Source organism: Haliaeetus leucocephalus, unplaced genomic scaffold, assembly GCF_000737465.1.
Source record: "Haliaeetus leucocephalus isolate CR32 unplaced genomic scaffold, Haliaeetus_leucocephalus-4.0 Scaffold657, whole genome shotgun sequence".
NCBI lineage: Eukaryota > Metazoa > Chordata > Aves > Accipitriformes > Accipitridae > Haliaeetus > Haliaeetus leucocephalus.
In genome coordinates, this window is record NW_010973093.1 from 382,644 (window position 1) to 407,475 (window position 24,832).

Here is a 24,832-nt window from a genome sequence, read left to right on the forward strand (position 1 = left end):
GGCCCAGGCTGGCATCGCAGGGCTCTGCCGTGAGTGGGGCAGGCAGTGCTGTGGGACAGGCAGCACATGCGTCAATGGGTTCTGGCTGACCCCACGCCAGCTGGGGGTCATGCAGCCGCCCCGGTGCCTTCGCTGCCCACCTTCCTCCCACTGAAGCATCTGGGGCAGGATGTACAGGCCGTCCAGGGCACCAATCCTGCAGCACTGGTGTTCGTCCCTAGCGGCATTACTGAGGAGTTGGTGTTGGTATTGCCCCGGCTACATAGGGTTTCCCACTCCCTTCCCACCCTCCGTCACCTCTGGGACCCACATGCCGCCCTGCTGAGCTGCTTACTGGGGGCTGTGCAGGGCTGCTCCGTGCCCTCACCTCGGCACGTGGAGCTGCAGAGAGCCAGCTGGAGTTGGAGTCAAGTCCTCCTGAAACACAGTTCTCCGCAGCTTCAGTATGCCCACCAGCGGTGCTGGGCATGACTACATCCTCACTGCTGATTTCAGGGCCATTCCAGGGCAAGCCAGGAGTCCAGGTGTCACGGGGACCAGGGGTGCTCAGCAGCTGGGCACAGAGATCAGGCGGTGCCTGTGCTCGAAGCACACTTATCCCCAGTAGCATCATCAGTGCTCAGCGGGATGTATCCATACCAATGCCACGTACCTGACCGCAGCCACATCTTCACCCCACCTCGCAGTCCCCAGCTATGAGCCCTTAAATCCCTCCCTCCCTCCACGCTGTTGGGGAAGGAGCCTGGGAGAAGATGTCTGGCTTTTCCAGCTCCACGCAAGCCTGTAGCTCGCCCTTAACCCCCAGCCCACCCAGCCTTAGTGTCGAGGGGCTCTGGGGGGGTGTCTCGCAGCTGGGGCAATTCCTTTCACGCTTCTGCAGAAACAGCTCCTTACCCCTGCTGAGGCTGGAAAAAGTTATTGCAGCCACAACCCCACAATTACAGAGCAAACCTGCGCTCTGGCCCTGTACCAAGCCCTGTGGGAGGTGCTGCCCTGCTCCTGACCCTCATTCAGCAGCAGTCGGGGATTTTATCTTAACACCCAGGAGGGAGCATCTCCCTACCCTGCACCTTGAGCGAACAGCCTGCCTGCACCAGGTGCTGCGGGCAGACCACCAAAGGCAGACAGGCCCGGGGCACTGGTGATGCCCCACATCTTTCTCTGTCCTGACTCCCCCCAAGGGATGCTCAGTGCTGTCTGCGAGTGCGTCCCTGTGCTCCTCCGGCCACCCTGGCTGAGAGCAATCTGGCGTGATAGGTACCGGGACGATGGGTACCAGGGAGCTCACTCCAGCCCCGAGACACTTGGTGGCAGAATCCACAGCATCACCTGATATTTTGCTAACATTTATGAATTGCATGAAGCAGATGTAGAAATGATTTGCCCTGTTAATACCTAAAGCCAGCATTAAAAGAAAATGACACTTCATTTCTCCCGCTTTCCTGGCCTGCTCAGCAGCTCTCTCTCAGGGAGGGCACGCTGAGCCGCGTCCACGTTGCTGCCTTTTGGGGCCCTTTGGTTTTAGGAACAGCCACGGAGGGTCCCAAAAACCATTACAAAGCCCCTGTGAGGTGCTGCATCCAACCCAGGCTGTATCAATGCCGCATCCAGCCCTGCGCTCAGCTGCCGGGGGGGGCATCATGCGAGGCATGGCAAAGCCGGGCCATGCCGTGGGTGTTCCGCACGGAGCCCCTTCCCGTTCGCCTCCGTTCCTGCCACCGCACGTTACTCAGCCGCTCAGCCAGGAAGTGAATCCCCAGCGGGATGGGCAGGAAATACTTAAGCAAGTGGCATGCAATGGCCCGCGCTGGCCTGGCAGGTCCCAGACCCCAGCGTCACCCTCCGGTGTGGGCACTGTGGCTGTCAGTGGCTCCAGGTGGGGTTGGAGGAGAGGAGCATTAGGCAGGGCTGAGGACTAGGTGCTCCAGCCCAAGGGAGATGCCTCCCTGTGGTCTCCTCTGCCCATAGGATCTACGTGGTGTCCTGTGGGCAATGGTCTTTCTCGGTTCCCATGCCGGCCCTGCGTGGCGTGGCTGAGCATATGTGCCATCCAAGGGGAAGAGCCAATAACCCTGGTGCTGCCAGTAGTTTGGGGGAAGAAGCCATGTCCCCCGCTGGGGCCGACCGCGGTACCCAGCAGCCAAGCAGGGATGCTGCAACGTTCACTAGGCGCCTGCAAACCTGCATCTCCAACACCATCGCTGCACACCCTCGGTCATCCCTGAAAACCTCCCCTGCCTTCTCCCTCCTCCAGACTGCAGTCTGGGCACCCAGCCAGCTCCTAAGGATGGAGAGACAAAAGCACCTGAGTGACAGTGAGTGCTAACGCATCCCCCTTACAGCAGCCACATGGGGATAAAGGCAGGGCCTGTGAATCGGCATCACTTTTGTGAGTGACGCTCCTCCAGTTGAGGAGCCGGGGCTGTCCTGCTCAAGGATGGGGTGTCCATGCTACAGCCAGACCGCTGGCACGGCCCCTTGACCTCGCTCTGCTCCCTACACACCACCTCCTGCACCATCGGGGACAGGGAAACGCTGTCCAAGCTAAACCCAGGGGACTGGTTTTGCTAGGAAACCCAATTTAACACAGGCACAGGGCAGTTTGGCGTTCGTGGCTTGGGGCGTTAAGGGACGACCGTCCCCAGCATCGCAGGTTCCCTCCTGGGGAGATGCTGCCATCCACTGCCACGGTGCCCGCAGGACCTGCGCCGTGTCCGACCGCCCAGGTGCCGCGGGCAGGCCAGCCACGGGCAGGTACAAAGGCCGGTGTTTGCTCACTGGCAGCATCGGGTCGGGGAAACCTGCCGCCTGGCTCGGTTTCTGTTTGGGAGGGTATTTAAGGGTGTTCTCCAGGGTGTGCCAGCCCTGGCCTCCACCCTGCTTTCACAAGCACCCTCTCCGAAAGGAGCTTGTTGTTCTCAGCCATGGAGCAGATGCAATTAGCACCGGCAAGGTTCCCCCACGGAGGCCAGGTTCTGGACAGGCAGAGCATTGATGGGGCCCATGCGTGCTGAGGAGCTGGGGACAGCCACGTCCCCTCCCCATGCCCAGGGCAAGCAGAGCCTGGCTCCATCACGAGCCTGGTGGGATGCAGCAACCCAGCCGGCCGGGGGAGTTGGAAACCAGGGGACTTCTCCTGGGCTGGGGGGTTTGAATGCCCTGTCCTTCAAGGGCTGCATCCCCACACTTAGTGGGAGACAACCTGGTTGAAAACCGAGGACCAAACCCAAAGCCAAGCAACACACGTGAGCCCAAAGAGTAGGCGCTTGCTCTGGGACTGCCGGTGCCTCTGACAGCCACCCCTGTACCCACAGACTGTCCTCCTCACCCCACCTGGGGCAGCTGTGGGTCTGAGCTCACATCTTGGGCTCTGCAACTCTGTGTTGGTGCCACAGCTCAGCTTTGGTCTCTCTCTGCAGTTGTGGCAGTGACCGCATTGGTCTCCGGGCTCAGCAATCCCAAGTGGCATTTCTGGGCTTGGTCTTAGCTGCGCGGGGACGTGTCGCATGGCTCTTGGGTACCGTCACGTCACCAAACCTTTTCACTGGATCTTTGGAGGAAAGACAGGTGGGGAGAAGGGATCTCTGTCAGCATCAGCCCAACATCAGCAACTGCTTCAGTGCTCCTAAGCAAAAAGACAAAGTTAGGGAGTGTGCAAACCCCAGCTGCCCAGCAGCCCCCAAATACCCGCCGCATCCCAGTGCCCAGCCCGCAAAAGGCTCCGGCAGGTGCCAAGCCAATAGATCCACATGTCCTTGTCATCCGCTGAGATAAACTGGTCCCCATTGCACTGGAGTGACAGCGATATGAGCCAAGGCAAATTGCTCCCCTCCCATGTCCGGCACAAACCCAAAGGCACAATTCATCCCTGGGGAAATTGGAGCCGGGAGCTGGTTCGTGGCGGGCAGCTGGTGCTCTGCTGGTTATCCAGAGCAAGGTCAGAGGGCTTGGATGAAGTCACACGTGTGCATGAGGACGGGGGTGAATTTAGCCGCTGTAAACTCACGTGAACATTGGCTTTAAGTTACGGGTCCTGCTCCCAGCAGGACTTGGCAGCCATCCTTCTACCCCGCCGCATCCCTGCTGCCTCGCAGCCCCAGTGGGCAGTGGGTCCCATCCTGCTCTCCCAGAGCCTGTCCCGGCAGAGGGAGCTGTGACATTAGCGAGCTGAGCCACCGCTCTCTCCGCTGGGATAGCAGGCCTGGTCTTTGGAGCGGGACCAAAGAAAATAGTGCTGGGGCCCTGGCGCCACGCAGCCTTCACAGAGAACTCGCCAACTCAGCACATCTGATTGCTCGCCCTTTTGCCTGGAAATCAAGCCAAGAGTTATGCAGAACTTGTCATTTCAAATATAAAAGCACTTCTAGCTCTAAAAATCACTTTGAAAAACTCCTTCTTAGTTTGAATCCGCGCAGAAAGATCTTGGACTTTCTGTGCAGCAGTGATGTTTAGCTGATGCTGGAGCATCTCTGTGTGCAGTGGCATAAGGCTGGGACTCCACACCTCTCCTGGTGGGGCTTCAGCCACTTGGGGGGCAGTAGGACAGAAAGCCACCTTGCAAAGAATATTTCTTGCTTGCAAAGAGTATTTTTCCTCCCATAAACACACACACACATATCCAGGGCAGGCACAGGCAGGGAGCAGCACAGCTTCACACCAAACAAATCCCCATCCTCCAAACAACAAAACCCCAGTCTCCACAGCTCTGAAGGTACAAGGGTGGTCCAGATCCCAGCCAGACCCGGGGTGAGCACATACAGACTGCCAGGAGTCACTGTGCTCCGGTCATTCCTTATCATTTGCATCCTTGAGATAAGGCTGGATAAGCAGTACCAGTAACAACATGCGGCATTTCTCTGATCTGGTAGTTTGCATCACAGCCTGAACAGGCATGTTGCCAGCACCCCATGGCAAGGGGCTGTTGACTCTCTCCCATTAGGATATGTCACTGCCCAGGTCCCCATCCTGCTGCTGCACCCCAGAAACACTCCTGCCACCCAGGAGCCATCCGTAGATCACGTACGTAAAATGGTGCAGTGGAGCAGGGAGTTGAGGGGTCAGAAAGAGAGTGCAACGGTCAGCGAGAGATGCAATGGGTCCATGCAGAACACCTAATGCTATGGCTCAGAGGTGCATTTTGAGCACTCATGCATCAGAGATGCTTGGAAAGGCTCTGGGCTGCAGCCCGGTGCTATGCTCGGTCCTGGGACACTCCTGAAGGTGAAAGTCAAGGTCCTTGGCACACAAACTGCTGATGCAGCTCAGTGCCCTGGAGAGATGGGACAGAAATATTGCCTCTGTGGGACAGCCATTTGACCACTGGAAAGCAACTATCAACATGTTCAAACCACCTTCTTAATTTTGGATTGTCACCCTCGAGACAGCACAGACTGGACTCACAGACGTGCACCTGCTGGCTAAAGTCAGGGCTGGCATGTCTCAAGCTGAACAGCCCCAAGCCATGGTAATCAAAACTCCCTTCCAAAAACACAGCATCAAACAATGCAACCGAGAACCAGGAGAGAGACCAGAATTCCCCCATCCCTCTGCTTCTCCAGCCCAAACCCCAAATCAACCACTCGCTCAAGAAAGAATAGATTGTAATTATTTATTTTGGGTCCCTTTCAAAATACCATCACATATCTCCTTCCATTCATGGCTTTGTGTGGTCTCAGCCTGTGACAGCACAGTGTCCTAGCCAGCTGTGCAGCTCACTTCTTCCTCCAGCGAGCAGGCGACCATCGTCCCTTCAAGGTTGGCAGGTTGGAGCTGCCTGGGCCGATCTCAGCAGTCGTCCCTCCGTACCAGGTACCACCTGGGAGCATCGCACAGACAGGGAGCAGAGCGACGGAGCAGGAGGGCAGTCCAGAGGGACTGGTGGGGATGGCTGTAGCTTTCAGCTGCCCCAGGAAGGGAGTCTCTGGCTTGTGTTTTCTGGCAACTTAGAACTGGGTTTGTTTCTCGATCATTAAAAAAAAAAAAATAAAATAAAATGACGATGGTGCTATCTGCAAAGGGAAAGAGAAAAATCTGTCAGCACCCTGAGGATCCAAGACTGAGCTGTACTGAAAGCCTGTAAAACCAGCAAGAAGCACACAGATATTTGAAGGCTGGGAAGCCCAAAGAACACAGTGGATTGGGGCATCAGCAGATGTGACAGTGGGGAGACCCACACTAGTGCCTTCCCTTCACCTCTGTGGCCGGCACGTGGTCCTTCGAACCAAACCAACCAATCCTTGGAAACACCATAAAACAGCAACAACTCCAACCCAGACATGCAATCTCCAAAGGTCTGAGTAAGATCTCAAGCATTTGGGGAAGGATTCCCAATGCCACTGGGCCCTGCCGTCAGCCTGCTCCCACCAGGAGCTGCGGTTGATTTCCTAACGCCTTCAAAAGGTGAAGAGTCAATACAAGCCTGAGCGTGGTTGAAAGTCCCAGCTACAGGGACTCAGAAGAATCAGACCACAGAGCAGTCTGCATTCATACAGGTTATGAAACAAAACAAGGGCTTCACGTCCTGCCCAGCCACATTAGGGCTGTTGAGTAATGAACTAACGCTATTGCCACCTCTCTGAACTCTCATCGTTTCCACACGAGCAGGAATTTGCCCACACACAGAACTACTAAGGTTACCCGGACTCCTACTCTTCCAAGTGGGCTGAAAGCAAGACCTTACATTATTCACATCTCAATCTGGTGAAGGGTTTAATCGCTCAGAGACCCCATCTCCTACTTACAGTTCAGTGTCTACAATGATGTCTGGCTTCTCCAGAGTTTGTCGTCTCCTCTGGATGGCATCCACAATCTTTTTCCTGGGGCCCAATGGGATATTGATGCTCTTCAGGTCATTGTCTGAACATAGCATGAGGGCCTCCAAGTCAATCTTTTCCTTCTTCAAGACGGAGATGAACTCAAACATGTGCAGGGAAGCCAGAAAAGTCTCCAAGGGGCTGGTGTCTGGCTCGTCATCATCATCTAAGCCCAGCTCCACCTCATCCCAGGGTAGCTCCTCCGCGTTCCTCTCCTGCAGGCTGTTGGCACTGCCAATGCTATCGTTGAGACTTGGCGAGCGCTGCAGGCGGCTCCGCAGTTTGACACCTACCCCATCCGTGTTATCATCACCCAGCGTGCCAGTGTCCTCCCGGCCGATCCCAAAAAGCCCACTGCTGACGTAGTTGCGCCGGAACACCATGGTGCCCAGCCCGGGGCGGTTGAACAAGGAGTCGTGGCCAGAGTCAGTGCTGACTTCCGAATGGGCTGAGTCCATGTGCAAACCTGGGTCACTTATGGCACGGGAGACAGTGTCTTCATCCGTGAGGAACATGTCTCTGATATTACGCCGAGTCCACTCCTTGGGGCTGGCGTATGTGCCCTGCTTCACAAACATGACGTCATTCCCCAGCTGCAGACCAGACAGAGACCGCACGCTTTTCCTCCCATCCTCGTAGATCTTGAATGTCCCGTCCACCTGCTTCTTCTTCTCTAGCTTCTTTTGTATTTTCGTCTTTCCCTTGGCTGTGCCATGGATGGTGGCTTGGGAGTATGGCAGGGAAGTCACCATGGACATCTGTTGGAACTTCTTGCTTAAGGTGCTACTTGAATAGCTGGAGAAGCTCATGGTATCCGAATTATCCGACATCTCCTTTCTGTACCGTTTCTCCATCCTTTCGTGGTGCTTCTTCTGCAGCTTCACGCAGTCCTTAATCCTCCGCTCCGCATCCCGAAAGGCCTTGTCCTTCAGTTTGCTCACCAGCTTGGGGTTGAGGCTGCTCTGCTTGGCAGCAATAGAGTCCAGGTATCGCACACACTCCATGTGCCCCTTCATGGCTGCCATGTCCAGTGGGGTGTGGTAGTCATTATCCAGGCACCAGATGTTGGCCCCAAAAGAGATGAGGAAGGAAAGGCAGTTCAGGTGGCCGTTGGCTGCTGCCAAGTGGAGAGGCGTGTTCCCCCAGATGTCACATTTGTCTGGATCGCCCCTAGACAGCATGAAAAACACCAGTTAGCATGCAGGCATGGCTGACAGACTCTACTGAGATACTTTCAGTTGTGCAGGGGCAAATCAGCACCATGAACTGTTGCCTCCTCGAAATATGAAGCTACACACTTCTGGCCCCTGCAGCTTAGTTTTAAGGGGGGAGTTTCTGGAGGGGAGTAAGACTGACGTGGAATCACATGCCTGACGCGCAAGTCTGCGGTAATTCCCGTGGCTTGAATTTAGCTCTCAGGAGACATATGTTCCTGCATCAAACCAACTTTTGGAGGGAAGCGAGCCAGATTCTGAATAGCCCAGAACTGAGATACGGGGCTGATTCCAGCTCAGACCTTAAGCTTGTTATAAAATTTCAAATCTCAAACATCCTATTAAGTTCTAGTCAGATTCTATCTTCAGATCTTGCCTTCATTCAGATTCTGTGGAGAGACATCCCAAAATACCTCTCTAAACACCATACCCTGTGTGGGACACCATGGAGTCCCACCACGATGGTAGCACCACCATGATACGGCCATCCTCAGCAATGGGTCTGAAACCCACCAGCTGCTGCACCTTCCCACCCTCCTCCTCATTGGTGCCTGGGGAAATTCGAGACACAAGAGGGCACTTTGTCCATAGAGAATAAGAGCAAAATTGCTGGCATTGGCCTTGGGGTTTTGCGGGGTTTTTTGCTGTACCATGCTTGATCTCAATTGCATGGCTTGAAGCGCATTGATATTAGCACATCCTGAGAATCCAGTTTCAGAGAAAGTGGAGATTAGGTTTCTGTACTCCTCAAGAGCTAGACACTTGACTAATGCCATTAGCATCTCCTCTCACACTCTGCCGGCCCCTACCCCAGCAAGCTGCTGATGGGGCACAACCGCTTGCCCACATCTCCTGCCTCCTGTGAGAGGACGGACACAAACTTAGGATTCAAAGGAAGTCTGTCCTCCTGACATTCCTCTGTATTTGTGATCTGCTGAAACAAGAGATAGTTCACACCCCTGCTGGCACCAGCCTTTGCCGGAGCGCGTGTGCTAATGCTATGCAGCCAGCAGCAGTATCTGTCAACAAGGCGCTCTCCCTTCGTGCACATGGATAAGGCAAAGCCTTTTATTAAGGCTGTGCAGCTCCACCACCCTCAAGAGCAACTCCCCGTGGGCAGCAGGGCTCTGACAGAGCCCTGGCTCAGCACAGCTCTTGCCCGTTTCCACATCACCCTTTCAATGAGCTCTAGAGGAACCTAGCACTGTCCCTCCACCACAAAGACCTCAGCTCCAAGCCCTGGTGACACTGGGAGTAACTACTTCAGAGGAAGAGCACAGAGATCCCAGGAGCTCGGGGACTTCTTTCCCCTGCTGCTTTGCATCTTCATCACTAACACCCATGTACAAGAGCCAGTAACAGCCTCGTCCAGCACATTGACCCCCCCATACTGGGGGCAGGCTCCCTGCTGCTCGCTCTGGACACGGCCGTTCAGCGAACAGCAGAGCCGGAGCAGAGCCGCCCAGCTGGTGTAATGACTAGTTTGCAATCCTCAAGCTTTGCCGACATCTCAGCTATGTAATACTGAAGGAAAATGATTCTGCAAAAGGCAGAAGCAATAAAGACAGCATCCAGAGGTTAAGATGCAGATTATTTGGACCCAGATCCTGGCTGCAATGCCTGAGAACTGCTATGAGGTATGCTCAGCTTTCCCCTTGTGGGACTACCAGCAGTAGCTCCACCACGCTCATATTTTCACAAAATTTGTAGAAACTTAGTAAGTACGACTTTGAGCCTGCTGGCAAATTCAGCAAGTTAGTCAAAAGGCTCAAAACTGTGTAAGAGCCAGAAAGACCCACAAACCCTGCAGGACTTCTGTATCCAGAGCCTTTGACATCTCTCACAGAAGCAGAAAAAGGCTTCAAAGATGGGTGCTAGGGAGGAGAAGGGCAGGAGATCACAGGGTTGAAGAGCCGTGAAGCCAGCAGAAGGAGAGGAGGGAGCTGCCAGTACTGCAGCAATGCCGAGTTTCCAAGAGCGGTAACTCCCCAGCCCTTGCCTCTACCCTCGTAGTGACATGTCCAGGCTGGGAAATTCATGGGGAGGATAAATATTTGATGAATTGCAAGAGAGGAGTAAATTATTGATGGAGCTGGATTAAAGAGCCAGTGAAACTGGAACCGCCTGCGCTGGCAGTGGGACTCCAGCGTGTGAAGGGTTGGTTGTTTGTTTACGTGTGCTCTGAATGGGCACAAGTGTGCCCAACATGTGCGGGCAGATGAGCCAGGGCACCATGAGGGTCCCAACATGTATGTGGACTCATGATGTGGACAGTGACTTAGCAGCGGACTCGCTACAAATAATCTTGCTCCCCAAGCCAAGCGTATGGATGCTCGATCCATAAAGTACATCTCCGAGCCCATTCTCATGTCTGTCTGGTTCAGGTGGCAAAGAGCGAAGCCAGGGAGGTTTTGGTGGATTCTTATTTGAAGGTCTACTACCTTCATGCTTTTCACTACCTCAGAGAGTAAGTGAGGAGAAAGAGCATGAAAACCAGGTTTCCCTGGACATTTCCACTGCCTAGAAACAAGAGTATTAAAGCAAAATTAGATCTCTAGGTCCTTTTGCCCTATAAATGTCTGCCGCAGGTGCTAAAAATGCATCAGAAGGAAAGAAGAACGGCGTCTTGCAAAGTAGAGGTGTTTGATCCAGCACAGATAATAAACATGAGGCTCTCCCTCTGGCAGGTGTCTGTCTGAGCAAAACTTCACCTCCAGGGCGCTGCACACGAGGAGATGCTGACTGCAGGGTCCACTAAGTGGGAACGTATTTTAATAACAGGTGTAAAGTGCAGCACTTCTCAACTTCAAAGCGTTTTCAAGTGCTGAGTCAACTCCGGTAATAATCATTATTAAAAACGCTGTTAATTGAGCCCCTTAGGTGGACATGTGTATCTCCTGAGTCACTGCGTTTGCACCGTGACACGCACACTCACTCCCTTCCTGCTGGTTTTTCCCCTCCACTTCTCCCATAGGATCCCAATTAGCCAGGGAATCCAGCGGCACTTACATACGTCCTTCCCCGGCTGCACGTGTGAAGTTCCTCTGATAGCAATGGGCTGGCTCACCCCCTGGCTCATGAGTGTGCGTGAAGGATCAGGCCCTCAGACCAGGAGCCAGCTAGGTGCAGAGTGTCTCTGGCTCCCATAAAACATTTTTGGATATAGGAAGAGATAAAAATCATTTATGGCTTGAGGAAAAAAAACCCACCAGCTTCAGCATAGCCAGTCAGGGCAATGACCCAAGCAAAGCCTAGAAATGAGCCAAAAAGATGAGGTTTTTGGACCGAAAGCAGAGCCTTGGATCCTGTATCCCAAGCTTTGTCCAGGTGGTGGTAGGTCAAGAATTCAGCTTTCCTCCAAGTTCAGATTCCCCAAAATCCAGCACAGATGCTGTAGGTGAGGTTCATCTCAGGGCTCTCTGCCTCTTGTACCAGCAAAAAGCTAGGCTAGCAGTTATTGTTACTGGTGATTATTAATGCTGGCTGTACCATAGCAGTGCCTTGGGGCACGTCTACTGGCTCAGCGCTTCACTGTGCCCAGATCTCACGCTGGCTCCCAGCAGCCAGCTCAGGTGCCGGAAGCGACGAAGCTGCGACAGCGCTCCACCCTGCTCCTTCACCTTCCCGGCAGGTCATCACCCAGGGAAAGATTCCCACCGACACGGCCGCGCTGCTCCTGGCACCCACGTGGCCGTCAACCCTGTGGCGCGCAGAGGATGCACATCACCTTCACGTGCCTTGCTGCAACCTCCACCGCAACCCTGCCCCAGCCAGGGCAACACGAGTCCCTCGAGCAGCCTGGCTGATGTCAGGAGCCATCTCATCTCCTCCAACCCACTCCTGAGCCACTCGCACCCCTTTGCCATTAACATCCAAAGCACCCGTGACCCCCATTTTTGTAAGAAGGGAAACTGAGGCACAACTCTGCAAAGAAATGCCGGGTGACAGAGCTGACTGCAGACCTGTCTAGCAGAAGGACACATCCTCACCTCTCCTGTGGTCCACTCCAAGGCAAGAAAGTCTTGGCCTTTCCCAGTCAACGTCCCCAGACCCATGGCTAACTGGAGCTGGACTGATGCCTGCCACTGCCACAGCACTTCATAATGAACCACACTGAAGAATTACTGCCTCTGAAAAGCTGCAGTACTAAATGCCAGTTAGCCTGCCTTTTCCCAGCCATCATGTTAATTGAGTTTGCTTCCTCGCTGGAGCCCAGCCAGGAGGAAGAAAAAGGCTTTTTGTGTTGCAGACAAGAAGGATGAGCCACTGCTGATCCGTCCGTCCCAAACGCTCTCTCCATCCCCATGCAAAGGTGGCACGGAGGCACAGACACATCACCAGCTGTTATGGACAGAGCAATGAGCCTGCTTCATTACCCCTTCTGTGTGGGCTGAGACAATGAACTTTCCTCAAGGATCCACCAACGGATTTATTATACTTTCTTTCCCCCTCCCATTTCAGCCCTACACCACAATCTGCTGAACACGTAGGTGTATGAATGAGGCTCCTTCACTGATGACAGAGCCTGGATAATCCTAAGTGCCCATCAGCCTGGCCTGCAGCAGGGTGCGATAATCAGAGCCGTGATTTTTGCCCCCAGCAGCCCCCCTCCCACAGCCCTGCTTTCTCAGGGTGCTTCTGGCCAGCCTCATGAGGACATTTCATAACAGCCTGGCCCCAGCACTCAATCTCCTGGCTTGTCTGGGCACCAGTATCACTGCCCGGCGCTGGCAAGGAGGATTCGGTGTTTCTTGCTGGACCTGACATGCGGAGATAAATGCACAAATGTAAACACATCCTGCAGCCCCACAGACGCACACTTTGCTCCACCATCCATCACATAAAGGGCACTGGGCTTTTGCCAGGCTATTTTCCCTGTCAGGAACAAATGTATATTAGGCTGTTAATTAAACAGCAGCCAAGCTGCACTCAGACATGATTGAGCCCACGAGGACCTTTTAATCCAATGTGAATTTATAAAAGGGGCCCCTCTATCGAAAAGCAGCCCTTGGGCTTTGTGGAGAGGCAGAAACTGCTGGCTTCGGTGCGTGGGTTGGCAGGGCAGGCAGTGGTGCTGCAGCATGTCCTGTGATGGAGGCAGGCAATATAAGGAGATATAATGATATAAAGAGATAGAAGGTCAGTCTGAAAGGCCCACGCCGTGGATGAACGCCCCTCCAGAAAGGCTTTGCCTTTTGAGCACTTCAGTGCTGGCTGTACCGTAGCAGTGCCTTGGGGCACGTCTGCTGGCTCAGTGCTTCACTGTGCCCAGATCTCACGCTGGCTCCAAGCAGCCAGCTCAGGTGCCAGAAGTGACGAAGCTGCGACAGCGCTCCACCCTGCTCCTTCACCTTCCTGGCAGGTCATCACCCAGGGAAAGATTCCCACCAACACGGCCACGCTGCTCCTGGCACCCACGTGGCCGTCAGCCCTGTGGCTTTGCCTTTCCGGAGGGGCGTTCAGCCACGACATGGGCCTTTCAGACTGACTTCTTGGCCATCAAAAAGTCTTTGGAACTATTTCTAACTTCGGGGTCTCATCCCCAGAGTTCCTGCCCTTGTCTCTCTGGCCCTGGGTGGCGATTCACCTCCAGCAGGAGCTCAGAGCAGGTTTCTGCTGGGCACAGTCTCTCCTGGGAGGTACACAGTAAGTCACACAACCCCCACCCAGGGAAACACCACGGGGCTTTCAGCCCAGGAGCATCTCAGGATGCATCCCTTAGAGCGATGTCTTGCTCCCTTCCCTCTGGACTCTGAAATCATCTTTTCCTGACCACACTTCTATTGCATCAGGCACTCAAGGACTTCTCAAAGTGACTCTGTACACAGCCTTTCTGACCCCAGGATCTGAAAAGAAAACGCTTTGCAATGGAAAGACAGCAATGTGTGGGGGAGCTCTGCCTGTAAGTACGGCTGGCTGGGGTCAGGGGAGCCAGCTGAAGGTTTTGCACAAGCAGACCAGAGTATCAGGAGATGCTGAGAGCCCAGGTACAGGCACAGTGGAGATGAGGCTGTTTGGGTACAAGAGCTGCAAATGCAGCCCAGGGTGAACACAGAAAATCCCTGGTTGGGAGCTGACAGCCCCACCAAGCCCTGACCCAACATGAAGAAGCAAAGCCCTTCCAAGGAGGCATGATGTACATCCAGGCTGCCGACCTCAGCAGTATTCAATATTAGAAAGAAATCAAAATCAGCACTGCCACCAATCTCTCAACACAAGGCAGAGGCCACCCCACCTTGGATGCCTTTAGATGAAGTGCTCAGAAAAGCTTCCAGAGTGGAAGGAAGCGCTGGCATGTGCTCCCTTGGGAGATTGGTAAGAACAGGAGAGCCATGTACTGCTCGAGAAGGAACTAGATATGGCAGATCTTGCCTTAGCACAGACCTTCTTGTATGGTTCCCCCAACACCAAGCTGTAAAGCCCTCCAGTCTGACAAGTCCCCCCAGTGCCACTCCCTTCTTTCCACCACATCCACGCTTATGGAGTCAGAGACCCTCAGATTTGGCAGCCCAGGTTGATGTACAGAGAGACACAGCAGCATCAAGCAGCCCCTGCAGGGGAGACCGAGCTTAAAGAAATCTGCTCTTGGGGATCCTGCTCCTGAAGTTCCTGGGCTCCAGGTACATGACAGGCTGCCCAAGGGTCACATATTGACACCTCGCTTTGGGTAAAACAGACAAGTGTCACCTACTGCCAGGTGGCACCGCACACATCTCTCTATGTGAGCACTTCTTGGGACAGAAGGAGTAGCTATTCTCTCTGCACCCTCATTTAAAAGGGCTTTTTTCGTGGCAGTGACCCGATGTGCTTGCACTTGAGCTCTGCCTGTCTTTACAGGACCTGACTCAGGACTGCAAAGCACTTGCCGGGGGGGACCCTGTCCCACCTGGGGAGCTGCAAGTGGGGTTTGGGGCAGGAGCGGTTATAGGGTCAGAGGAGCTGGGAAAACAAAGAGCCGTTATCAGGAGCATTGGATTAGACTCAAAGCACCACAAGGAGAGAAAAATAACAGAGGGGAGGACAGGAGCGGGGCTGTTACGGGCAGAAGCCATCATTTTGTGGGGCACCTGCACCCACGCTGACCTGTGAGCAAGGGAGGGGGAAAGACAGGGTCCCAGCTACCCTGTCCCCCAGGACCAGCACCGTGCATTCGCCAACGCTCACCCTCTGCTGACAATGAGGCGCAGGGCGTCCAGGTTGCCGTGGTAGGCGGCCCATAGGGTTGGGGTCATGCCATCCTCGTCCGGCGAGTTCAGGTCCTTCTTGGTGGCTTCCTTCAGGAGATCCAGGTAGCCGTCCCGGGCTGCTCGGTGGTACTGGTCATTCATGGTGCGGAGCAGTCCCCGGGCGAGCGCATGGGTGCCCAGAGGGTCTCAGAGGATGGGCATGGACATGGACTTGGGGAAGGGGGAGCTGCCAGGAGAGCCCAGCTCGCCTCGCAGGGTGCCGCAGTACCAGGACACCTGAGAAGTCCTGGCTGGGGAGGCAGGAGCTCCTCCAAGCCCAGCCAGCCAAGCTCTCCAGTGTTTCCCCTGGGTCCTAAGCATCCTCCGGCCCTGATTGCTTCTCACAACAAACCTTTCACGCAACCAGCTCCACGGCACATTAAAAGCTCCAATTAAGCATCATCGCTGCGTCGGGCTCAGCCCAGTGCTGTGGGCACAGGGTCGTGCAGCGATGACTTCCAGGGTCTGTATGTCCCCGAAGCGGAGCAGGCTGCCAGAAAGGCTCACGGGCTGTATCCTACCCAATACCCCTGCATGCCCCTTGCCGTAGCTACCCCATCTCGAGTGAGGGGCAGCAGCAGCCACGGGAGGAAGCGTGGGCTGGTGGAGTGCGAGCCCCCGCTGCTTCCACTCACAGCCCCCTGAGAGCAGGGCAGCAGCTGGGACCTGGGTGGATGCTCCTGCTTCGTGCAGAGACGGCTGAGAACAGTTTGGTGACTGCCCCTGATTTCAAAGCAACACCAGGGGTGTTCACAGTTCAGTTTTTCCTGGTAGGAAAAAAAAAAAAAAAAAGATATATCTATATATCTCCCTAGTGTCACTAGGAAGACAACAGCAGACCCAGTCACCATCCCTGTCCCCCAGCAACCCTGCCTGTGCCCACAGGGCTCTGTTTTCCAGGGAATTGCACAACAAACTGCACAACAGGAATCCATGATAACCCAAAGTAACTCATACAGGCTGGAAAAATGCCCTTCCTCACCCCCTCTCCCTCTTTGGAGACCACAAAAAAAACCCCAAACCAAACCCGCTCCTGTCTGTAGCTCAGTACTTCTACTATGATGTGCATGAGGGGCAGTGTCTGGCCTCGAGTGTCTTTTATGCTGACACAGAATTCCTGGCTGTGGTGAGCCCTGTGGGGAGATGGACAGCCCCAGGCAATGCCTCCAGCACAGGATTCCCAGGCCCTGGGCACCCTCTGCCGTCAGGAGAGACAAAGCCAAGCCTGGATGTTGACCAAAGTATGAAGCTTTCATAGCACATTGCCCCCAACAGTGAATCGTATCCCTTGGGACACACTGTCACGGAGGAGGAATTTCTTGCTCCTCTTGTGCATTTTGCCTACCACGTCCTGCCTCTGGGGATGGAAATCTCCAGGACTGGACCCTGCGTCTGCCACCATGGCCCTGGGACAACGCATGGGGTTGGGAAAGGGTGAAGGCAGACCCAGAAGATGGGTGAGAAAGGGGGGAAAGAGTGGAAAAATGGGGAAAGACTGAAAGACAGCAGCAGAGAGGGTTGGAAAGTAACAAGCAGAAAGGAGGAAAACCAGAGAGAAATACAGCTTATTTTTGTAAGCAAAAAAATGCTCCAAAACAGCAGGGTGGCCCTAAAGCAGTCCCAGGTGCACCCATACAAGCTGCAGTAATTAACCCCGGGGTGACCGACATGGAGTCACCATCCGGGCTGCCCAGGGACACTTGTAAGTGCACCAGAGAAAGGGTCTGTTCCCCATATGGTTTGCTCACATCAGCAGATTCGTACTCACCCGTTCAGCCTCCTTGGGCGAGTCCTGATGGGCTGTAGTAGACATCGGAGGTATTTGCCGCTGGGATCTTTCCAGGTGAAAAGCAGCATAGTAATGTCTGCAATTCATTACCAAGGTTATTTAATGAATTCTTGTATTATTACTAATTAAGCTTGTTATGCTGTATGGTGGCTCCCAGGGGGACTGGGAGCATTGGCCAAGGCAGTAAAACGCTCTTTCCTCTGTTGCTGGCTGTTAAGGACAAAAGTGGGAGGATAAATCAGTGCATTTAGCCCAGGGGGACTCTGAACCTCTGGCCTCTGCAAAACATCCCCATTATCAGCTCAGATTCACTGCACGGGGCGGGGGTCTGGGCTTCACCTGGCAAAGGCTACAGACTGAGAAAAGATCAACCACTCACCCCAAAAGAGGAACCCCTGAGGATCAGCAGAGGCCAGGCAGGGCAGACCCAGTACTGCTTGTGGCAGCCGGCTGGTGGCAGCACGGGAAAGACACATGAAGTTCTCCCTGGGCAATACAGCAGATCCTGAGCTCTCTCCTTCACCATCCCAGGTAGTTCAGTTTGACTCTGTCCCTGTAGTGCTGCAAGAAGGAGCACTGTGGTGAGTGGGCGGCAATGGGACTGAGAAAATGCAAAGCCAAGAGCCCCATCTCTGGGCTTGCCCCAGAGGCAGCAAGCAGCAGGGACATCTCCAAAAGAGGCGTCCTCATGAAGGAATAAAATTTGCCCCCATCCACTCAGAACTGCCTTGGGTCCCCCTATCACGCCCACCAAAATATAACAGCTGGGGTAAAAGAGATCTTGACCAAAAGTTCTCCCCTCACCTGGCAAATGCTCGAATCCCATCTGCGCCGTGGTTTGTAACATGATTTCTTTCTTCTTGAAAGGAGAGAAGTTAAGCTCCTGAGGGCCAGAGAAAGGTGATCCCACCCTGAAGTCAAAGGCAGTGTGTCAGCAAAGGGGAACATGGATTCCAGTCCCCAAATCCTGCCCTGTTCTACTGCTAAACCTTCCTCATTGTTGCCACCATGGGTTGGAAAAGATTAAGCTACCCTTGGCACTGAATAGATACAAATGCAAATTTCTTCCTTTTTCTCAAAAACGTTCCAGGCATAGAGCATACTGATGAAAATAGCACAGGGTGAGGCACAGCATTTATTGTGCTCAGTTAAGCAGAAAGCCAAGCCCAAAATCATCAGCAAAGGTAAGTTCATCACCTAACCATCTTCTCTCAAGGGAAGAGATCTCATGCGTGTAGGGAGATGGGTTTGATGGGGTGGCTTTGCTCTGTGGTGACCGTGACCCTGTGACCGAGCGGTCCGTGCCATGCTTAGCAGCGTTGTCACCTCATGCCCTCCCCAGGTAAATAACCCTTATTTCCTCATCTCTCTCCTGCTTCCCCAAAATCAGCTATTGCACAAAATGGATCACATGAGTTTCTCTGAGAAGCTCATGAAGCACTGCTGTCAGCTCCAGACATGGTATAAATCACAGAGACATCCCAACGGGTATAAATTCTTCGGCTGACTAAGCTGCAGCAACGGGGAAACTCCTCAGCCTGACAAGAGCAGAGATTTGGATCCCAGGCAGCAAACAGGTTGGTGGAATGGCTTGCTTTGAATGGTTAATTTGCTTTGTTTCAGGCTTTTCATTGAGAATCAATGAAGTTCCAGCTTAGCACAGGCAAGGGGCTTAGAGGGAGTGAGATAGCTCACATCTTTCTTGCAGGAACTGGTATAAGCCATGACGTGATCTTCCAAAGACTCCCAGGGCTTTCTTACTTTTTGCTGGCCTGTTCCTCAGCCAGGAAGTACGACATTTTCTCGAATGTTTAGCTGTTGACATTTAGAAATCAAACCACATTGGCCGTTTGCCCCAGGATGTTTGATCCTGAGAGCTCTTCTGGTGCTTTTCCAATGTCTTGCATCAATAAACACCTAACCATTGTGTGACCAATGAGGCATGCATTGTTAAACTGACCTGGGATCTTCCCAAGCAAAAGTATCTTAAGAACACAGCCTTCAGGGAACCAGGAAAAGAAAGGCTGAAAATGAGCTTATCCTTCTTTTTGCACTGTCTCAGCCTTCCCCTTTCCTCTGATACGTCCTCTCCTCCTCATCACATGTCCTGCTTTGGTCCAGCCCTGGACTATTCAAAATGAAGTGACGCCTCTCATTCATTGGGCTCTCCTCCCAACAGCATTAACCCTCAGCTAAAGCATTAGCTGAACCATGACCGAAGAGCCCAGGCTGAAGGACAGCGAGATCAGACACTCCAACTCCAGCATGGGCTGCGGACACAAGGATGACAAAGCCAGCCTGGCTTCGAGCCAGATAGCATCTTTCAGCCACCAGCCTCATCAGCCCCTCTCCACTCCTGCCTCCAAGGAAGTGTGGAAAAAGGGTGGCCGCATGTTCTCCATCCTGCTGGCTGTGCACTTAGCCCTGCTGGCCTGCACGCTGGTGAGCAGCGGGGCTTTTGAGAAGATTGCCGTGCACGATTACGATGTCTTCTTCCTGCTGACCGTCATGATGCTGATAGTCATCATATGGATCATCTTCTACCTCGTCGGCACCTCCCGAGGCCCAGATGCCATCCTCTGCAAAGATTCCCATGCTGGCCCCATCTGGCTGAGAGGTAGGAGCTCTTGGGGGGCTAGGGCTGGGGGTGAGATGCAGGGTGGACAGTTCATGGGGGCGTCAGTTATTACAAGGGAAACAGCAACCACCTGGGGCACAGCCTCCTCCTCCTGTGCTGGGGCATGGCAGCATGCCCTGCTTCAGAAGGTTAGCTCCTAGTCCCACCGCTGGTTTCACTGCCAGGTCTCCCTTTATCCGCAAGGGCTCTTGGTACTTTACACTAGGTTCCTTCCCAACCTTGCCATCACTCTTGCAAGAGCTGTTAGCCCCAGTCAGAGTACAGGGTTGATTGAAAATCCCTTCCAACCAAAATTATTGTATGATTCTGTTCGTGTCAAGATAATTTGGGTGCTGGGAGAGGAAAAACAGAGGTAGAAGCAAAGCCTTTCCATGGCAATAGTTCCTCTTCTTCCTCACATCTATCTGCATTAGCCCACACGTGCAAACATCTGTCCAACCACAGATATTTTGGTTCCTCAACAGGAGGCCTGATCCTATTTGCCATTTTCAGCCTTGTCATGGATGTGTTCAAAATAGGATATTACTCAAGCTTCTACAGCTGCCTGTCTGCGATCAAAATAATCTACCCCATTGTACAAGCAATATTCGTGATTATCCAGGTGAGATGGTTGTACTCTGTCTCAGGGAGGGGTATGGAGACAGAGCCACAGGTGGAAGGAGCTCTGATCTCATGGACGCAGTTCAAGTGGCTTAACTCAGGCCCCCCACCCAGCCCACATCTTCTCCCTCCAACCACGACAACTTCCAGCTGTGACAACCCACTTTAAGGCATTGATTTAAACTTGTTCCCATACTGTGACATTTTGGTTTATGCCAGGATGACTTGTCACAAACTCTTAAGCAGCCTGCATCCAGCCAGGTCTCCTTTCCTAGGAAGAGCAGAGAGGGAGGAGGCCAGTCAGGGCAGGGACTGCCTTGCAGTTTCAAGTCCTACACGGAGGACCACATGCTCTGGGACAATATCAAGGAGGGAAGAGGTCAGATAGGGACAATTTAGGCAGGAACAGGGGCTGGCCATGGGCAGAGCAATGGCTTCAGCTTGCTCTCTGCTGAGGAGTGAGATCCCTGCTTCCGAATGACGTGATTTGCTTTCTTGCTTTGTTGGAAATAATTTCTTTTCTTGCTCTTGCCAGACATACTTCCTGTGGATCTCTGCCAAAGACTGTGTCCACGTACACCTGAATGTTACCAGGTGAGCACTGCTGCTCTTTGAATTGCGGTGGCCCAGAAGAAGTGGGCCAATGCAAACTCGCACACACCCTGCACTCTCTCACACAGCTAAGATGCAGCAAGAGGATAATTCCGTCTCCCTTAATGCTGGCCAAAATTAAACCTGCTCAGTCTCCAGCTAGCCTTAGATCCCAGCTCAAGCAGTTGAGGTTCATGACCTGTGGATCTAGCAGGGCTGGGATTCAATTCAAGAATACAAGTGTTACTCAAAGCAGATTAGTATTAAATAAATAATTAGCATTCAATAAAATGATTCATAGCTGACTTTTGCTTCCTTGGGGAAGACAACGATGCAGTGGGCAAGCCTCAGGCTAAAACAAGATCTTGTCCACTTTTGCAAGACTGGATCTACTGGAGACCAATTCAGACCTATTAATCTACTCACTACTGAGAAGCTCTTCCAAAACTAGCGAGAGGAATCAGGCCTTGCTAATTCTCATGAGCATGGACAAAAAATAGGAAGAGAGCAAGAGCAGCAAAGCAAGGGTAAGGCTTTCTAGCCTTGACCACTAGAGTCTTTGCACCACTTCAGGCAGCTCCCACAGTCCGTCTGAACTTGTGCACATCTATAACATGGATGGAAGCAACATGGTCTAGAGCCATTGCTTTTATCTCATGAACCTTTTCCTTCTTCTGCAGGTGCGGCTTGATGCTAACACTGACTACAAACTTAGCAGTGTGGATGTCAGCAGTGACAGATGAGTCTGTTCACAAAGCGCATTCAAAGTTGAAGAAGAACGTGACAGAGGAACTCTTCAGATGGATCCTGAAAGGTAATCTGCCCATTTGTGAAGCCATCTGGTCCAGGGAGGGAGACCATGAGGCAGAAATTATTCTGCAAGTCAGGCCTTATCCCTTTCCAGAAGGCCTATGTAGAGCTGAAGGTTCCTTTAACAGAGCTGGTATGTTAAAAGCCAGGTCTTAATGTTCATTTCTTAATCTGTATCACAGAGGAGTCAGAAAGGTGGAAGGCCCTGTACAAATGGGATGGGAACAAAGAAGGGAAGTAAAAAGAGAGCTTTAACCTGCCATCTAACTTCTTCAGAAATAACATTAGCAACAGAAAGCTGAGGTTGAAGTGTCCTTGTTTTCAAAGTGGTTACGTATTCTTCTGTCCTTGGTCTTGTTTTTCACTGACCCTAAGTATCCATTTCTTCAGGGCTGCTAACAAGTGCTGGGTCCTTGTTTTGATACCACTGCCTCTATGTGTTCTTATCTTGTTTCAGCGGGAATGAGAAGTAGCTCAGCCGAAGAATGCAATTGCAACAGCCAGATCTGCCAGATCTTCAAGAACGGCTACTTTTGGCTGTACCCCTTTAACATTGAGTACAGTCTCTTTGCCTCTGCCATGGTCTATGTCATGTGGAAGAATGTTGGACGCATCATAGACCACCACTCCCACCACATTCACCACCTGAAGTTCAGGCTCTTCCGAAGGACCTTCTTTGTAGGCATCATGTTGGGCCTCATCATTCTGGTGAGTGGTTTGGGAGTCCTTATAGTTTATGAGGTGCAGGTAAATTCCAGCACTGAATCCAGCAAGAAGAGTCAAGCACTCACCATGTACTACATCTTCAACATTGTTTGTCTGGGCCTGATGTCTCTTGTCTGCATCGGTGGCTCAGTCATCTACCGGTTTGACAAGAGAGACATGGATCGGCACAAGAACCCCACCAGGACCCTGGACGTGGCCCTGCTGATGGGTGCAGCCTTGGGGCAGTACGCTATTTCTTACTACTCCATTGTGGCCATTGTAGCCAGCACACCAAGGGACACTATCAGCGCGCTCAACCTCACCTATGCTCTCCTAATGATTGCTCAGCACACCTTCCAGAACATCTTCATTATTGAAGGCCTTCATCGGCAACCCCCCAAGGAAGACCACAAGCATGATTCTCACCAGAAGGATCTCTACGGACTCACCTTTGTCAACATCAATGCAGTGTCCCTCCGTGTGCCCGACAGTGGCAGCACCTTGGCCCCTAGCGCTGCCTCTGGCACTGAAGCCATCCATCCTTCCGACCTCGTGCGGTCCCTCACCGCCCCCAAGAAGATGAACTGGAGGAGGAAGTTCTTAAGGGAGATCTCTATGTTCCTCCTGCTGAGCAATATCATAGTGAGTACATGCAGAGAGGAGAGTTTGTCAGGGTGGGGGAGAGGGAAGCAAGCACAAGGGAGAGGTGTCTGTGAAGGAAAGGATGCGGCACACGGAAAAACAGTCCTTTCTGTGCCTCTGCTATACAGAGAGCGCACTTACTTATATTTGTATGCGTGGGGAGCTGCAATTCCCTTGTCACATAAAAGCAAAAGCAACTGCCCTGGAGTTAAGACATTTTAGGCTACGCCAATAGACCTGTCACTTATCACCAGACTATCAGACAATAAAAGCGGTGGGTACAAGGGAAGAATCAGTTTCAGTATTTTTATTGGCTATTAGCAGATATGTAGACTAGCTTATTAAAAGCAATAAAATACATTAAACCCCTCCCTTACACCCCCAAAGAAAGGATGTGAAGTGACAAACACTTGGGGTGAAGTCTGGGTTTTCTTGAGAAACGGCAGCAGGTGTCTTCTCAAAACCCATGGCCTAGGAGCCCGAACGCTGATCCCAGTTGCTGTGAGGAGAAGCAAGTCACTGACAACTTCAGCTGGGATTTCCACTTTCATGAGCAGCCAGGGGACCACAGTTCCCTGCAAAAGAAACGTAGGATTACAGCTGTACCTCCAAAGAAGCCAAGCACATGTTATGTCTCTACAGAACATCCAAATCCCCAGCTAGTCAGTCACATCATGTCCTCAAACTGATTTTACACATAAGCTTACAGAGAATGAGCTGACAACCCCCATGCAACCAGATACACACGCTGGCTGGGCTTCTGAGGAAAATACACACACCCAAGCCTGGGGAGAGCAAGCTGCTGCCAGCTGAGACCTACCCATACTTGCTCCATCCAAAGAGTTTGAATGTGCCAGGTTCATGCTAACACACAACATGCTCAAGTTCTTTCCTTGGTGAGTGCTCCAGCACCTGGTTCAAGTCTGTCTCTGAGCATAAATCCAAACTGGTCTTAGGGTACAGCACTAGATTATACTTGATCTTAATGTAAACACAGGCTCCTGGCATAGGTTCCATGCTCAGAAGGTCACTTTTTTCCCCATCTCTCAGTAGCTGTGATTGCAGGTGCTTGCTGTACCGCACACCTTTCTCACCACAGTGTTATTCTCCTGTTTCCCTAAACAGCTCTGGATCATGCCAGCTTTTGGTGCCCGGCCCCAGTTTGATAATGACACAGAACTGAATTTTTATGGTGATTCCATGTGGCCAGCCATCGTGGACATTTGCCTGCCCTTTGGGATCTTCTACCGAATGCATGCAGTGGCCAGTTTGCTGGAGGTCTACATCATGTCCTAAAGAGCTTTCTCACAAGGAAGATGAGATTCTCCTCAACCAACCCACCTTCTTCCTACCCCAGGGCTGGGAAGATTGCCCAGATGTCCCGAGGGGTCCCCAGCACTGCCTGAATCATGTCCCCTTGCAGTGTCGGGGCATTTATGATCCGTCAGTGAAGATCATCCAAACATAGTCCAGATTTTATTTTTGCTACTTGTGTGTGGATGTGCATGTGTGTGTCTGAAGTTCTTAAAGCTTAAAAGAAAAAAGGCAAAAAAAGGAAGGTGTCCAGAGTGGGATCATGGTAATTACCCTTGGTTCATGCAGAGACTCACCTTCCTTCTTAAAAGCCTGTTCACTCCATGCCACTGATGTACTCTCCAGCGGGTGCTCGGCACCCTTGGACAGTCGGTGCCCGCCTGCACGCAGAGACCCGGTAGGTATGAGGGGCTAATGCAGGCGCAGAACGCAAAGAAAGGGAAACCACTTCAACTCCTGGTACGGCCAGTCGGAAATCACTCCCCTGCAGA

The 24,832-nt window shown here is 52.7% G+C and overlaps 2 protein-coding genes across 2 annotated transcripts; one reads left to right on the top strand and one right to left on the bottom strand.

Annotated features, from left to right (window-relative positions):
- Window positions 1–6,736: 6,736 nt before the first annotated feature.
- USH1G (Usher syndrome 1G (autosomal recessive)) lies at window positions 6,737–15,354 on the bottom strand. The gene is made up of 2 exons (XM_010579293.1): window positions 15,191–15,354; window positions 6,737–7,982 (listed from the first exon to the last, which is right to left on the bottom strand). Exons 1-2 carry the CDS (start codon window positions 15,352–15,354, stop codon window positions 6,737–6,739), a joined length of 1,410 nt encoding a protein of 469 aa, XP_010577595.1.
- Window positions 15,355–19,252: 3,898 nt separating this feature from the next.
- Window positions 19,253–24,323, top strand: OTOP2 (otopetrin 2). Its single transcript, XM_010579294.1, has 6 exons — window positions 19,253–19,658; window positions 20,144–20,280; window positions 20,815–20,873; window positions 21,551–21,684; window positions 22,138–23,027; window positions 24,153–24,323. The coding sequence occupies exons 1-6, from the start codon at window positions 19,253–19,255 to the stop codon at window positions 24,321–24,323; spliced, it is 1,797 nt and encodes a 598-aa protein (XP_010577596.1).
- The last annotated feature ends 509 nt before the right edge of the window (window positions 24,324–24,832 follow it).